General features: G+C 31.3%; 2 protein-coding genes across 3 annotated transcripts in view; both read right to left on the reverse strand.

Annotated features, from left to right (window-relative positions):
- LOC142325431 (legumain-like) overlaps window positions 1–7154 on the reverse strand; it is a 67862-nt gene extending 60708 nt beyond the window's left edge. Inside the window, exon 1 of one of the 2 annotated variants that reach the window (XM_075367196.1) lies at window positions 7033–7154. In XM_075367196.1, the coding sequence (XP_075223311.1) occupies window position 7033 (1 nt within the window). In that variant the 5' untranslated portion in view covers window positions 7034–7154. The remainder of the gene's footprint in view (window positions 1–7032) is intronic. The other variant, XM_075367197.1, reaches the window with a different exon arrangement.
- LOC142325432 (HIG1 domain family member 2A, mitochondrial-like) lies at window positions 6819–15070 on the reverse strand. Its single transcript, XM_075367199.1, has 2 exons — window positions 14827–15070; window positions 6819–7225 (listed from the first exon to the last, which is right to left on the reverse strand). Exons 1-2 carry the CDS (start codon window positions 14966–14968, stop codon window positions 7062–7064), a joined length of 306 nt encoding a protein of 101 aa, XP_075223314.1. The 5' UTR covers window positions 14969–15070; the 3' UTR covers window positions 6819–7061.
- Window positions 15071–18499: the final 3429 nt, after the last annotated feature.

An 18499-nucleotide genomic window follows, 5' to 3' on the forward strand; every position in this document is an offset into this window, starting at 1 on the left:
GGTCGGGCGATATCGTGGGTTTATAAGCCATCTTAAAAGAATTATACCAGAGGGGTAACTGCAATTCACTGTGTCATCCACTGACAACACCTAGTAGCAAGAAATCTAAGTGATAGATTGCACCAATCACTTCAACTTGTAATTAATGCTGTTAACAAGATAAGAAACAATGCATTGAATACGCGTTTAATTTGCCCAATTGTGCAATGAAAATGATGAAGACTTCTAACGATTGCTCATACATACTGAAGTACGCTGGTTGTCGAAAGGTGCATGTTTAACAAGATTTTACTCACTTTTTGAATCAGTTTTAGAGTTTCTGGAAGGTAAAGATTCAGATTTAAAAGAAAACCTGATCACTTTGAAAGCTGGCATCGCGTACTTGACAGATTTGTTCAAAAAATTTAATGGCATTAACTTACTACTTACAGTCTCAATTTAATAAAAACAAAGGGTGTAATTTCAGCTTTTCTTAGAAAATTGAAATTTATGAAGCAAAATATTAGTCGGCCCATATTTTCCCAATTTTCAAACTTGTCACAGATAGAATGCCTTGATGAGGATATTCAGACATACGTTCAACATTTAATTGTCCTGCATGATGACTTCAAAATCAGATTTGAAGATATTCTGACGATGGAAATACCACCATGGATCATAAATCCATTTGATGAAACGGAAGTGGAGAATGTGAGGAGCACATTTACAAGAGGAGCTACTCGAGCTTGAGGAGCTGAAGGTAAAATTTAAAAGAGGGTATCAAACATTTTGGCCGCAGGCAGAAATACCAGAAAAATATCCTGGACTGTGGGGAATTGTGAGAAAGCTTTTGATAGCGTTTCCCTCGTCATATCTTGTCGAAAAAAGTTTTAGTGTCGTTACAAACCTTTTATCAAAAAAAAGGAGCAGATTCAATATCACAGAACGGGGAGATTTGCGCTTATTCCTAACAAAACTGAAGCCAAATATTGATAATTTGCTGTCAATCCATCAAGTACATCCCTCCCATTAAAATTGTAACTATTTTGTGATTGTCACTGTAGAAGTTACATTACGCTATTAATGTTTAATTTTAATTATATTACGACAATTTTATTATATTACATTGCAATATGATAACAATAATAATTAATAGTGTAATGATTACATATTTGAATAAATGCAACACAAAAAAAATATACTATTTTTCTTTTGCTCTGAATACTATTTTTTACAACTCTGAATGGGAAGTTTTCTAAATAAAATAAGTGAGAATTGATTGCTTTCTTGTGCTGTGAGTAGATGTCAAAAATGTAAAGTTGGATGGAAGCATTTTTTTTTGATTGGCCAACTTTACTTTTTTGACATCCACTCACAGCACAGTCAATCAAAAATTAACCAATCAATTCTCACTTTTTTTTCGGAAGCTGTTAGTTCGTGGAACTCAGCCGTAACGCAAATTTTCATAGTTAGATCTAATCTTCACATTTTCCGTCGACTGGAAATATGGTAGAAATGTAGTTGCCCCCTGCAACTACATTTCTTCATTTCGGGGGTCCACCGGAACCAGCAAAATTTTGAAAGTGGTCTATGAGAAAAATAAGTTTGGGAACCTCTGTTATATACTGTCAAGGAAAGCAAAATTGGTTTTGATGCCTCTAATACTTCAGGTATTACACATCCAACATAGCCTTAAAAATAACTGAGACAGATGGTGGTGTAATGGAATAAATTACATATATATATATATATATATATATATATATATATCTTTCTGTTGTAAAATAATGAATTACCTCAAGTAACTGCAAACAATTTTGATATAAGAAATCGGAGAAAATAATAATAAATAAGGTAGAAAGCAAAATAATTTAAGTCTTGATTAACCTTAACTGGAAAAGTGAATTAGAAAAATTACAGTCATGCATCATTATTACACAAAGAGAAAGTCATTGCAAATATAGGTTTGGCACAGTATCATCTGAATTACAGGATTTTAAATTCATGCTGAATTTAAAACCCTGGAAAAATCAGATAATCAGTAAATCAGATTCATGCTGAATAAAAATGTGAACTGTACAAGCAGAATGAAACATCAAGGCAGCTATGTTTGGGAATATTAATGGTAGGAACTGGGTAAGTTTAATGTAGTATTTTCAAGATATATGGAAGTGTAGATAGGAAATTTCCATTTTAATTATTGAGGAGGGATTAATCTGTTTATGTACATATTGCATCTGTTATTATATATATAAAATTATATCTGTTGTATATATTATATCTGTTTTTGAAAATATTATAATTTTAAAAAAAATCTTTTTTACTACATTTTGTAATTCAGAATCATGAGTTTATTCTTAATGAAATCTTATGCTTAACTTTCTCTCTCTAAAAATTAATAGTTTCCTGCCCAAATAAAAAAAAAAGAATACTAAAATTTATTATTTAGCAATGAATTTCAATTAAGACAATAAATTAAATTTATCAATTATTAATAAAAAATATTTATATTTTTACAACCTTATTCTTGAATAAAATTTTACCAACAAATTTAATTACATATTAAATAATGAATGAGTAGTGTGTATGTGTGAGGACATTCAAGGATGTGTTTTTGTAGATTCTGATTATGGCCTGGATAAGTAACAAAATTAAATAGTTTTTTTTTAGTTAATTTGCTTTAATTGGGGATAGAACAATTCACAATGTTGATTAGTTGATTATAATACAGGTATTTGACTATTTATTCAAGACTCATTGTCACATTGTAACTTGTCACTGAGCTGGCACAGAATTTTTTTATCTAACTAGGGAAATCTAGGCTATTAATGTAATATTATTTTAAATATGATTATACCAATTTATGATAATGAATTGCTTCGTCTATGTGACCTGTAACAAAAGGATTACTTTATTTCAATATATAGTCAAATCTTGATTACTTACCTTAATGGGTAGCTTGAGATTCATGGATTATACAAATATCAAATGAAAGAAAAATAAACTTACAAAATTCAACCTAACTGTGGTTGCATTGCTGCTATAAGTTGAATTAAAATAATAATTATGGTAAGAGGATAACAGTATTTTATTACATAGTCTTACTGAAATACATACTTGCCCTTCCAGGTATTGCAAACAGATTGTTAATATATTGTGACCTCCCCATTTCAAGGTTTACTACAAGACGCAATGTGGTTTGCAGATGGTCAGGAATTTACTGTATTTTGTATAATACATTATTTCTTGAACTACTTTTTTTAAATTATTTTTTTTGTAATGTTTTTGTTGCATTCCCAATTTAATGTGTGATTCATAATGTTTTTCATGTATATTTTTTGAAAAATAAAGCATTATTATTATTGATACACTGCCTCAAGAACGTTGAAGTGATAAGTAAATATATTTCTCTGTATTTACAACATTACAATGTTTTCCACATTTATTTCCAATAAATATGTTTTGACAATTTTTATAGACATAGAGGCAGCATTTCCTTCCTTGAGTTGGAGTTCTGTCCTCTATGAGTTGGAACAACGCAATGTTTCCATAGCGCTGCATGTCGTAGTATGTGACTACTTGACTGATCACACAGCTCTGTTTAAGGATGCGCAAATACTTGTGGAAAAATCAGTTACCAGAGGAAGCCCGCAGGGTTCCGTTTTCGGTCTCCTGCTGTGGAACCTGGTATTCGACAGATTTCTGGGACTGACATTCCCAGAAGGGGTCACGGCCCAGGCTTTCACAGATGACTGTTTCCTGTTAGTTTGTGGTTAACTCATGACTGCAGCTAGAAGACCGAGCGCAGGCATCTTTGTCAACCACAGAGGGCTGGATGGACATTCAAAATTTAAAGATTTCTGTGCCCAAGAAGAAGTTTATGCTTCTCAAGGGAGCAGACAAATTATAATACAGTTGTAACCCCTATTTAAGTATAAAGGCTGTGTCATCAGCTGAGTTCGAGTTGATAAGCACCTAGGTATTTGTTTGATGAGAAGTTGCTGTTTAGCAACCACATTAGGCAAGTAGCAGTGGACGCCATCTCTATATGATGCACAAGCTTAGGATTGCTCGAAAGGTTTATGGGCTGTTGGGCCGTCATTTGTACATGATGTACCAAGGTGTCTTCAAAAGCATGACCCCTCTTACGCGGCGTCCATTTGGGCGCATAGGTTGGAAATAAGTCAAGCACTTATTCAGAATTTAAGGATTGCCCAGCGCAGAGCCTTAATTGTATGCGCTGGTATGTTTAAAACAACCTCCTACAAGGCTACCACTGTATTGGGAAAGGCTCTCCCATTCAATTTAGTGGTGAAAGTTCGGGCGGCCATGTGGAAGTTGCGAAGAGGCCGAGGTATTTGGGATGCAGTTTCGAGCTGGGCCTGTATCGAAGTAGAACGGTGACCTCAATGCACCGGTTCTAAATTTTGAACAGGTGCCCATCTCCTGCCTGCAGAGCAGGCTTTACAGTCTTGTGATGGAAGCATAGCAGCAAGAATGGCAAGCCACGACTAAGGAAAGGTCCTAGCCTAGATTTATACAGGATCTGGGGGATGGTATGCCTCTCCTTCATTTTTAAGGGCAATGGAAGGCTGATTGCTCTCCAACCATGTAAATTTAAACCAATATTTGTTTCATTTCCACCTGGCAGCTGATGAGCTGAGCGTCTGCAGGGAGGTCCAGTCAAAGAAACACATGATGTTTGAATGCCCAGCTCTTGTGAGGGCCAGAACTCAGGCCACTCTGGAACTTAGATGTCAAGGGTAAAATTGGCCACTCAACAGCGGTGAGTCAATGTGGCGAGAGCTGCATTGTCAGACTGTGTGGGAGTTCCTTGATGCGGTTGCTTTGTTCAACTGACATCAGTAGTTTACCTAAGGGAAAAGATTCCTAGCATGCTGCTGTAGGAGCTAACTGAGAGATATGGCCGGCTACCAGCCAAATTAAGGCTCCAAGCGCTTTAATGGTGGACAGGTCCTTGCTGGCATTCAGCGACCTAGGCATGGCAGCGAATTGCTGTCTTTGATGAGATAAATTTAATTACTGATGGTCATATATGTTTTAGTAGTTGATGAGGTGCACCTACTCATTTGTGATATACGACAAGTGGACGGTGGGCCATACACGCGAGTGGTGTATGGCACCACGCTTATTCCGCTCATGCTTTTAGGTTAGCTCTAGGAGCTAGTTAGGACACTGGTCACTATACTGTTTCGAGCCTCAGTAGCCATTTGTGGCAGAGACATTCAGTCTTATGCTTTAGGGGAACCAAATGGGGTGGTGGCAGGAGAAATGCCAAGCAAACCAAATAATCTACGCATGAAATGAGCAAGTTATGTTCATCTATATAATTTGTAAATGAAATTTCTATATAAATGAAGGTGTTTCATTATTGAAATTTGTAACCATAAAAGAAGTAACTGACTTACGACTATTTTGCATAATATAATTTTTAATGAGCATTTTGGAAATAAAGTGTCACCTGCAAATATTTTATCACTATGCTTTATAGAAAAATATTATTAAAGTTTTACAAAATTTGGCGACTTAAACATCAAAATAAAACAAGATACACTACTCTTACGCGTACTTTGTGTATGTTTCTGACATATTTTGTTTCTTTTTCTTCAAGCTTGTTCATATCACTTCGAGTTCAAAGCACATTTGGCTATTAGTTGAAGGTTCACAAAGCAAAAGTGTTTCATTGTTTAAAAACAAATTTTTAAAACAACTAGCTGAATCTATCTAGTTACACCAATTTAAAAAAAGAAGAAATTATTACACAAACACTCTGACTATGGCAAACCACAACATATTTTTCCTCACAGAAGTTATTCAGAAGTTTTCCTCACTATCATTATTAACGAAACTGCAATGTCCGAAAAGAAGAGCTATCCACAACTCTGTAATTTAAACAACAAACATGATGTAAGCTACCTACATAGGGGGCAAAGTTTATTGATAAATTACTATATCATTTATAAAGAACCTGAACCTTTTTTTACTTTATTGAAGAATTTTTTCTACCCAGTAATAAGCAAGATATAAATAACGTTTTAAAATAAGTTTTATTAAGGATATAAAATAAGTTTTTGAAGGGGGGGACTTAAACACTCTTCTGTTGCGTATTTGGCTACTGTCCAAAACATTCTTCTTCAATGGATAATCTCTATTATGTAAAGTCTTTCCAACATTAACTGAGAACAAAAATTTGGCAGTTAAGGGGCTAAGTGACTTAAATCATTTCATACAATATTAAAAGTAGGGTGCAGATAGTATTCTAATGTCTTTTCCTAATACTGACAAACTAAATGATACAGCAATTTTAAAATACTGACAATGATCATTTGCAAACCCTTGATACTGATCAAATTAATAGTTTCCAACAGTCTTAATACTACTATGAGTAAAATAATTAAGTCTACATACATGAATATTATTTCCAGTTCTATATTCAAACTCTAAGCTACCAATCCCCTTGGTCATATGGGTAGTATAAATTTTTTAACACAGTAATTCTGTACACTATTTAAACTAATTTTTAAACTACATTACTTTAAACTACATTAAAGTAGTTTAACTACTTTAAACTACATTACTACTACTTTTTAAACTACATTTTTTGAGCATAACTTATTTAACCAATTTATGATCTGAACTTAACTAATGACAAGATGCCCTGATGTACATGCTCTGTTGCAACTATAGCATCTTGCCCTAATGGGTTTAGTTACAGAGCTATTCATTTAATCAGTTATATTTTAAGTCCAGAAACATTTATTTGTTTAAATTTGGATCGGTTGAATGATGAATGCTCCACACAAAATACAAAAAAAAAGTATTAAAAAGAGTATTTATTACATAGAGTATTAAAATAAGGTATTAATAAAATAAAAGTAAAGATAAAGTATTTATATACATAGTCACAATCCAAACATTAAATCTTAAATTTACATTTTATAAATGTGATACAACAGATCATTAAGATAAATAATAGAAGTACTGTAAAATTTCTTCAGATTGTGATATAAAACAAAACTTTTAACAACTTACTGATAGCAACTAGAAGTTTTATTTACAATCTAATTCTTTTTACCAACATTAAACATTAGGCCCAGAATAAAAGCAGCAATAGTAAACCCTTGTGCCAATACTCTGCCCCTCATGAAAATTTGCTGCCTGACACTATTGCCAGATCTCAGGTTATATAAACCACACCCCAAACACACCACAGTAGCAAAACAACCTACAACAGAAGAAAAAACCACTTACATTGAATGATTCCTAAGTAATAACAATCCTGAGTACATAAACTTTAAAGGTCAATGTACAGTTTTGTTATTGTAGGGAGTAATTTGAAGGTAATAATGTACTTCATATTCATAAAGTACTATGTACAATGTTCATTAAATATACCACCCCTACAATCTTAAAAACAAGAAAAGCTGCAAAGAACTTTAAATGAGAAACTTTTCATCAATTTTTTGAGCGCATTAAACATACCCAACTGGCATGTTTGAAATTTAAATTTTTCCAATATGGCAACCAAATTAATCTTTTCATTAAAGATTACCACTTACAATACATAAGGATTATGTATTGCATATTTTCATATACAATGCATAAAACTAAAACATTTTTATTTTTAGACATTTTTTCCTCTAAATGCAACTGTATAGGGGCTACTGGCTCTCAAAATGAAAAAAAAAAATTCAATATGGTAAAAATGTTTCAATATTCAAGTGGAAAAAATTTACAACAATGGGAAATGAAAGTTGTTGAAATTATATAAAAAATTGGTGAAAGCATTAAATGATTAGATAGAAAAATAAAGCTTTGTAAATCATTTTGGCTAAAATAAATCACTTTTCAATTCTTTTCTTTAATTCAAAACAAATGTTAAAACATGTGTATTGTAATTATAGTCATTAACACACTAGCTAGCAACACAATAGGTCCTTGATGCAGGGTGAAAGATGGATAGCCCACTCTAAAAAAGTAGCTCCATTATCATTACAATGGGGTTTGCTAGCCCATCCATTCAGAGTTCAACATTTAAAGTTCAGTCCAAAAAAAAAAATTGAAAGTTACCTACAAGTGCTCCAAGAGGGTTTGTTATCTTCTTGGCACTTTAATATTTTTGTACTTATTACTATAGTTGAAATAGACATGTTTTAACCATTCAACTGCAGTGTTCATGTTGTAACGCGCTTGAAGACATTTCTAGTCATCAGGAAAATTCATGTTGCAACATGCACATTTATGCTTGTTGCATCATTTAGCTTTGCAGTAACAGACTGTCAGTCTGACATTAGTTAGTAACTTGTTTACATCTTTACTGTGTCTTAAAGTTCACTCTGTGCTTGGAAGTGTTATTAAATAGTTAATAATATTATAAATAGTTAATATATTATGTTTGCAAATTTTAATATCAGTTAAATTTTTGCATTATTTTCAAGTAATTACACATAAAACAATGGAAGAACAACGTTCCACAAGAATTTATGTGAATGAAGAGTGTCATAAAAAAGTACCAAAAGAACTTATTAAAATTTGTGAATTTAGAGTTGAAAACCAACAACTTATTTTTTTGTGTTAATTCACATGTCACTATTGTTTGTAAATAACATGAAAAAAGATTTTTGTCAAAATTCAGTCACATGTATGGATAGTTCTGTTGTGACCCTTTGAGAACTCATAAAAAATAGTTAAGAAAAACTTAAGACAAATAACATTGCAGCAAGCTCTTAAAGAACACATTTTTCCAAATTTAGTTTCTGCAACGTCTCTTTATGTTAACCGTTTTAAAAGTATTTTTTCTCAGCAGAAAAAAGAACTATATGAATGCAAAGACCAAGAGTATTACATTACCCCACTTCACAATATTGAACAACTGGATGCTGTGCTTGTATCGCCTCCATGAAAATTGAAAGTTAAGCATGGATCAAAGGCCATCAGCATTACAATTTAAAATAAAGTATCTGAAAAATTAAAAAAGAATCTTGAATTGTGTTTTGACTCAAAAGTTTCTGAAAATCCAGCTCGATTTTCTTCACATGAATATGATTGTCTTATTTTAAAACTAAAAGAAAAATGTGTTCTTGCTTCTAAAGAAGATAAGGTTAAAATTATCAGTTTACTTCCCCAACCTAGGACCAGATCTAAAACAATATCAGAGTTCAATGTGTTTGAGCATTTGGGTAGACTTACTAGAGAATTAGTTAATGAGCAAGGCATTCTACCGAAGTTACGTAAAAGATATAAAACAAGAATTAATAATGACAATTAAAAAAGTTGTGTTATTTTATGATGAAAATAATAACAGGCTGTGTCTTGGTAAAAAGGGATTGTGTTAGCATGTGTGTTGAAGGTGTCAAAGTGAATAAGCAAAAGCGCCTTGTTCTGATCAACTTAAATGAGTTGTATGTCTCCTTTAAAAGTGAAAACCATGAGGAAAAAATTGGAAGATCAAAGTTTTGCAAACTCTGTCTAAAATGGTGTATCTGAGACTTATACAGTTTGTGTCCGCCCCCACCACCATAACATCAAAGTCATGACTGATGGTCTCAAACTTAATGTTTATTATAAGGACTTAATAGACAAGGATAACTATAGCTGTATGATGAATGTGTGCAGCAAATGTCCAGGTAAGCAGCAGTGTTTGACATGCTCAACGTTTCTGAAGAGTATGATGTGTTGCCAGATACAATAATGTACAAACAGTGGGGTAACAGCTGATAGGGCAAAGATGATTACTGTTCTTCAGATCAAAGATGAGTTTTTCAAATCATTAGTGGAAAAATTGGAAAAGCTGAAAACTCACCATTTTGTGTCAAAATCTCAAGTTCAGTTTTTCAAGAAAAAATCAGAATTGGGTGAAGAAGGTTTGGCATTGGCAGACTTTGCAGAAAACTTTTTATTTCTTGTTCAAGATGAGATACAAAGCTTTCAATGGGTCAACAGCCAAGCCACAGTTCATCCTTTTGTCTTCTATTTCACGGAAAATGATGTTTGCAACATAAAAGTGTCAGTATTTTAAGTGATCACTTGAAGCATGATACACCAACATTTTATTGCTTTCAAAATCTTTTAACAGACCACATTAAGGAAGTAAATCAGAACATTAAAAAACTCATCTATTTTACTAATGGTGTTTCAACTTTATACAAATAAAAAGAATTTTGCTAACTTGTGCAGTCGCAAAAAAGAGTTAGACCTTGAAGCTGAATGGCACCTCTTTTCCCATGGAAAAATGCCTATGATGGTGTGGGAGGAACAACAAAATGAGAGGTGGCAAAGGCACCTGCAAAGACCATTAAACAGTCAAATACTAAACGTTGATGAAATTTTCATTTTGTAATCACAAGCTGAAAAATATAAAGTATTTTTTTTATTAAATCAAATGAGATAGCTAAGATTTCAGTAACTGTATAAAACTGTTTTGATTGCTATGAAAGAGTTATTGGTACCAGAAGCTACCACAAGTATTTTCGTTTGTAAAAAGGAATTGTAAGATATTACTTTACTTCAGACTCCAAGGATTATGAAGATCATCCTGTATAAAACATTGTTCCACTTTCAATTATGGGAAAAGATTCTATTGCTTGTGTGTATGACGATCAGTAGTGGATAGGAGAAATGGAAGATATATTTACCTCGAAAATGACTATATGCAGGTTCATCTTTTCCACCCAGCTGGACCATGTACATAATTTTGAAAGTCTCAACAAGACAAAGTGTGAGTACTGATCTGCAATGTCCTGAGAAAGTTGACATTAAACTGAACTAATTACAGTGACGGGTTGTTCTTAAACAATTTCTAGAGACTTATCAGAAGAGATAACACAGCTGTTTGTAAACCACACTAAATAATAAACTTTCATTGCTACAAAAACAGGCTATTTGAGTGAAGAATTAAAATTTTGCTACAATTTATGTTTTCTTCAATAGTGTTTACAAAAATAAACCAATATAAAAATAAAAATCAATTCTTAAAAGATGTAGGCTACTCATTGAAATCTCAGTTTGGGTAAGGTTTACAAGCATCTTTGAATCAAAATTGTATTAGGTTACTACTGGTATTGGTTAAGTTATCATTAAATTACACCCTATCATCATAATAATTTTAAAAATATTGAAAACATCAACTTCAATGACATAGGGACTAAATATAAAAAAATGTAAATTGCAAAGACAAGAAACCCCCTTCACTTATTTAGTGAATCAAAGTGGTTTACAACTTTTTCATAATTTTTGGGAATTATGATTTTTTTTATTATTACAATACAAAAGATATTTTTTATTTACCATAAAAATCTATAAAAACACTGTAAATTATACAAATCTGAGATTTTTATAATCAGCCCCATCAGAGTTACTTGAAGCAAAAATTTGAATTTAAAAGAAACATTAGTTTTCAAAAATTCATACAAATTTACGGGTAAGTATATCACCATTAACATTACTTATGGTAAAACTGCTAACATATACCTACATATAAAAAAGGTAATTCAAACTGTATATGCCATCGCTGCCTCATGAAATTTTACCAAAGTGAAATTTCACAAAGTTTTTAATGTTCAACTTTATTGGTAATTTTCTGATCGATATAGATATATAGGTAAATAAACCAGTGGACCAATATTTTACATTTTATATTTGAAAATTAATTGTTTTTTTTCATCCTTCTAGGACCAAAAATAGTTTTTTGGCTATGATTTTTTCCATAAACCCTTACAATCACAAAAATAGGTGTGCATACCGTAACAAAAATGGCTGCCACAAGTAAACTGCTGGTACTTTTTCAGTAAATGCCTATCACCAAAATATAAGATATTTTTTTTTAATCAATACAAAATAAGATACATTATAATTATTAAGTAAAATTAAGCAAGAATAATGATGCTAAAATAATAAATACATAAAAGATACATTTTAATACAATTTTTTATTAATGATATAAAATGCAACATAATGTAAATGTAGCACAAAACTGGAATAATTATTAAACGCTTTTTTAAGTGAATGTAAACACATGATTACATATTTAACTATATTACACATGATTACTATACAGAATATACAAAATACAATAACAATTAAATGATTTATTTTTTAAATTCACTGATATGTTGCAGCATTAATTCAAATAAATCTTTTTCATCCCTATGTCTGTGGTGCCATAAGAATTCACAAATATAAGAATCCATTAGATAGATCTCTTGAGATGCCCTTTTCTTTTTTTTATGTTGTTTGGAATACATCTGTTAATTTTCAATATGTGTGTGTGCTCCAGTCTCAGGATCCACAAAATTCTCCAAATGGTTTACTGTAAGATGTTGAAAGTTTTACCCATCTAATTTGGGAATATCTTCATAAGATTTCCACTTGTCGGATATAATTAAAGAACCTTCAAAAATGCAAGTCTTAATGATATCAAGCAAAATATATTTTTTCCAATCCGGTACAGCATACATAAAACACTCTCTTGTCACTCTGTATATACCTCCAAAAATCCATTGATTCAGCAAAACTTTCAAACATAATTTTATAGTTGTGTACTCATAAGCTAAAGTCTGTTATTGGAATCATTTGTAAGAAAAAGAATAACCCAATAGCTTCTGTAGATAGTTTGTTCTTAGATGGCGCCACTGAAACACTATATTGAAATAAGAAAATAAATAAATAAAATTTTAAATATAATCTAACCAAACTTAACCTATGCTCGCTAGTCAAGGTTAGCGACTGAAGGGAGCGTAGGTTAAGTTTGGTTAGATTACATTTACAATTTTATTAAAAACATAATTATCAACAGACAAAGATAAACAAATGCTGTCAGCTGATAAGAAACTGACCTTGAGCTTTATAATTTTATCTAATAATTATAGTATATATTATTTTTTACTGATTAAAAAAAAATATCTTATTTTTGGCGGAGAGCATTTTCCAAAAAATTACCAAACTGCTTAAATAAAAAATAAAAATTAGTTTTAAGGTCCTGAAACATGTAGGAAACAAATGAGTAAGTTTCAAGTGTTTTTTTTTTTAATTGGTCAAGCAACCAGCTTGTGTTTTTTTTTGGGATACTTCAAATGGATTGACCCATATGATGAAAAGGGTTTCATATGTGGCATTTACCTGAGAACTTCAAATTAAGCAGCAGTAAGCAGATATCAGTTTTTCAGGCTGAAATTAGCTTTAATGAATGTAAATTGTGATGAAAAGGTCATCCCACATAAATCTACATTTGGAACCAAAGCAGAGAAAACAATAAGAAAGTTGATATACTCTGCTAAGATGTAAGCATGTCTTCAATACACAGGCCCTGATTCTGTTATGAAATAAATTTAACTGTGAAAGAATGGCAGTTTTTAAGTAAGCCTACAGTAGGGTTGGTATAATGTAGCAAAAGAAGATAATTACCATTCAAAAAACCTAAACCTAATTTAATTAGGAAGATATATTAAAATAAATAACCATATGCTACAAGACTGATCACTGCAAAAATAATTAAGTCATATTTTCAATTAAGTGTCTTATACACTACGTAGGACACATTACCCACATATTGCCAAATGCATTCTTGAATGTGGGTCCTAATAAGGAAGTACTTACCTATGCTTGGAGTATGAACATTTTAACCTGAAAAAATTCTAGTTTTTATTAACTAATGAGACATATAAGATTTTTTAGGAGTGCACAATAGGTCTGATGGCTAAATATAAGAGGTTTATCTGTATTCTTCTGTTAACAATAACACCAAATTCTTGAAAAACAACTGCATCTTTCATTAATGTTTTTTATTACTAATTAATATTAGATTGTTTCAATTTTGACACTGAACATAACAGTTTGTTCTGTCTGTCATAAGACATATTTTCAGTCACTGTTAATTTTGCAAACTGTCACAAAAGTTGGAAACCAGTTGACTGCTCAGATATTGAGCAAAATATTAGTTGCTATACAGGTTTTTTTATTACTATACACAGACATTTGAACCATTTAAAAAAACTGCGGTCATTAATTGCAATTTTATAACAATTTGAAAACAAATTATGAATCAGATTAGGATAAATTTTAAACAGATTTCTGTTTAGTTATAAATAAATTCCACATGAACAATATTTGTTTAGTATTACACTCACTTTCTACAGAACTTTCCTAAACAAACTATATGTAACATTCATTACAGGATTTGTTTTAAAAATGTTATTTTTCAAACAAAAAGTGCAAAATGGACTTAAAATATACAGTTACTACTTTAGTATGCGGTCTACCATATCATTGTGTATATTTAATATTAATTAGACGAGGTTAGCGAGCGTTAGTAAGTTTGGGTAGGTTATGTTTATACACGTTCAGAGTAAGGAAACGACGTTACATAACCAAACTTTAACGCTCGTTAACATCCTCTAATTAACATTAAATACACAAATGATATTATTAATATTTATTTACTATTTAAAATAAATTAGGTGGGATGCTAACCAAGTAGATGGGGTGGCGATACTTAGACCTAATGATGATAGAAGGCATACTAAATTAGAACCAATATACAACCACCACAGAAATAAATCTCCAGTTCTCGTTTAATAATCAAATGAGTAACATTAACACCATTACAAAAAAAAAACAGTGAAATAACATCATACAGGATTAACTATCATTAGAAAAGACAATTGATGCCACACATCTACTTTTTTGTTTTACATAAAACTTGAAAAAACCAACAATGGAACACACGTAAAAATATAAAGCCAATTATGGCAAGTAATGGCCACAATTAGATCACTTAATAGGTAACTAAATTAAATAATGAAACACAATTAAGGTTAGGCTGATAATTACCAATAGGTACTAATGGTGTCTCCTTAAACTTTCGAATAAATTTTTGTGTAACTGTTTCTTCATTAAAAATATTGTCCACGTCTCTACGTATATTTATCCACTCCAACTCACTGGCTGAATTTTGTTCTGAATTGTTTTCCATTGTGAAATCTGAAAAAATTTAATAGTTTTTAATTCTCAAATAACATGATTACAACTCGTTATTGCCTCAACGAGTTACTACGCCAAGTATACCCCAGCGGTAGATTTATTAAATTACAAATGTAAGGAAAAAAATAGTTGTCACGTTACGAACATAATTCCTAATTATCTAAGAAAATTTATTTTAAACGATAAATTCTCCGTTACCGAATAATTTAAGTCTCAAAAAGACACTGTTTTTATATATATTAACGTACGAAACAAGTATATAAATTTTTATAAGAAATATATTTTGAGAATGTATATTGAAAATATTTCATTTTCAAAGCCACTTCGATTTTTTTAAAAATGTACGAAATACACAATCATTCGGCATTTTTATATTAAAAAGTTGCTAACAGTTTCTTTAACATCCGCTAGAGATCTTGATTAAATGAAGTGCGATCTTATAATTATAGTTCTCATCGTATTAGTCGTCAAAAACATTGCAATTATGAAATCTATGGCTTTCTGTGCAAATATATCTTTGGTTAAATTAATTGTCTGAAATTCTTTAAAAGAAACAGAAAAATGTTTTAAAAGAGCAAATTTTGTAATAAAAATATTTTTTTTTACTTTTTTAATTTTCATTCGTTTTCCATTTCAAGGTTCTTGGGTTAAGCTTTTAAGTCCACCGTCCTTCTCTTCATAAACCACTATCTAAGTCTTCTACTTTCGTAGCAATTGAATTTAATAAATCAGAATACCTTCCTTGGATATTTGATGTTTCTGTTTTCAAATTTAAATTCAGTAATTTAGTCGTTCTAAGAGGTACTCAATCCAAGTTTAATAATGATTAATTACAAATGGAAATAGTAGTTCTAGTTTACCCAATAAGCACCTCAGCGAATAGTTTAATATTTTGTGCAACCCCTGGATAAAAAAGTTGTTTTTTACAATTCCATAGGCTTACAAAGTCTTACACCATTAATGCCTAGGGAGCTATCAGATAGTGTAATATATAGAATCAGGATGACCCAACTCGTAAAGCGCTTGTCCAAGTTAGAAGGAATAAAGGTAAGGAATGGCTGGAAAGAGAAAGGGAACACTCAACCATACAGGTATCTTTGATGAAGATTGATTGTAGAGGTGGTAGTTTGCCGGATGATTCAGACCTACAACTCATGCTATTTAACCCAGTACCTTGACAAACTTCATTTTGCTAACCAGTTAACTTCTTGTTACTCTACCAGTCCTTCATTTTATTGCTCCCTGATATTCACAGTACCATTAAAATCTAAGGTGAGAGTAATTATTTGAGAATAATCTTCTAATATTGTTTTTGATAGGGTCTTTTACTAGAAATTTCACTATGACTTTTAATAATATCACACATCTCTTATTAACAAAAATAAGATAAAATTATGAGCAAAAATAAGATAAAATTACAGTAAATAATCAACTATTTTTTAAAGTGTGGGTTTTGCAGAATAATTCTATGAAGTGATATTTGAGATGGAAAGCTTGATATCAAAGGGCAATATATGATATTAAAACCTTTCTTGATTTATTCAAATATGAATTACATTGGGATATTGGATTTCTTACTTTTTACTAAATTTCTTACTAGAGGTAATAACCAATTTCTTTAATTACTTTTGATTTTAATAAAAAGCCAACATTATTTTGTGAACTGAATTTATTTTGTGCAGATCATTATCCAGAGACAATTTGGGGTATCAGAAGGTTATTTTCCTCTAGGCAATTGTAAATATGAGTTGATAGTTTTATAGTACTGAAAGGTTTTTAAAACTGTTATTTAGCTTAACCAGTACAATTAGTATTATAAAAATTAATATATATGATAACAGCCTTTCAAGTTAATGAACTGATGAGTATTTGTACTATTTTTTAATAATTCTGCTGGTTTTAACTAATTGCTTTTTAGCAATTTCCTCCATACCACAAATTGTGATATGGAGGAAGGAATATGTGACAATGCCAACTTTAATATGTGATGATACCAACCTTTAAGACAGTCCATCAATAATGCGTTACTCACAGAATGTAATGTATCTGTGTCATAGGGAATCTGCATGGTTGTAGGTAAATAGGCAGGGTATATTCAGCTATAATATTTATAAACAACATTTCATATTAATGATGGTATTACACTACTGAAATTATTTCCAAAATATGTAATTGATTTAGAATTATTTTGCATTCTAGAATTTTCAGTGCATTTTAGAATCAAGATATCATATTTAATCATTACAACCAGCAAGCACTATAGAAAAATTGTGTGTACAAAACATGAAATAATATGTATCAATTTTCTTTTGTACGTCAGCCTGAATTTATGACAGTTTACATTTCTTTTCTTTAGACTCATTCACATAACTTGAGTTTGAAACACTTCAAACACTGGTTGAGTGTTCTCATAGAAAAGTTTCATCTTTCACTGCTAAAAAAAAAAAAATAAATTAACATATTCAAAATGTTCATTCCAACCAGTTATACTAATTTACAAAAAAAGGTATGAATTTATCCAAAATACTACACTCAAACTATGTAAAAAATATGTCACTATAACTAATCCAACACTCCCAGTGGACAAGGAAAAACTATTATTGCCATCATTCAATTACCATTACCTATTACCTCACCAATAAAATATAATAATGTACATACCTGTGACTATTCTCTAATAAATGACAGACCATACTGCTTTCAAATTTGGTTGGGTCACTGTACAATTTCTAAAAAATCTGGGACTTTCCAACCTCCTTGTGATGAGTGATCAGTTCGCCCTAAAGTTAAGTACCCAGATAGGAATACATATTTGTTTAACACAGAGACAACTAATTACCTTTCCCTGAAAATATTTAAGAAAGTGTTTATGGGTGTTTGACTGTGTTTTTTACACTATGGCAAATCTTCCACTTTAACCCATTTTTGACTTATCTATTCATCTACATAGTTAAACATACTAAGTTCTGCAATTAAAGAAAAATCAATTAATTCTTAATTTCTCTTCATTTATTCTAATTCTGCCAAATGCAAGTGCATAATAACATTTTGCATTGACTCATACACATTATATTTTTCTTTTAAAAATATCACTGTTCACGATTCATTAATAAGAAGCCATTTATAGCAAAAAATATAATTCTTACCCCGAGGTTGATAACTTTCACTTCTGGAACATACCATCTACATTTCACGTCCAGGGCAGCAACAGCTCCTACACAAGTACAATGCATATATCTGGTTAATGGGACTTCAAATGTAGTGGCCAAGGTCAATGTGATTGCAGATGTAATGGAGACTCTTCCACTGTCCATGTCTCCTGCGATGGCAAGCAAGTAGCCAAGGTGCTATTTATATCGGTGTATGAAAGCTCTGAAAGCATCAGTGTGTTGTGGCCTGCAGTCAGTGCAGAGACTGCACATCTGCTCTCTGTCAGGCTATATGCCAGTTCCACATCAGAGTACTCGACCAGACAGAAGGGATTATATCTTCATACAGATTGAACAACAATCTAACATGGCAG

Source organism: Lycorma delicatula, chromosome 5, assembly GCF_047948215.1.
Source record: "Lycorma delicatula isolate Av1 chromosome 5, ASM4794821v1, whole genome shotgun sequence".
Classification (NCBI taxonomy): Eukaryota; Metazoa; Arthropoda; class Insecta; order Hemiptera; family Fulgoridae; genus Lycorma; species Lycorma delicatula.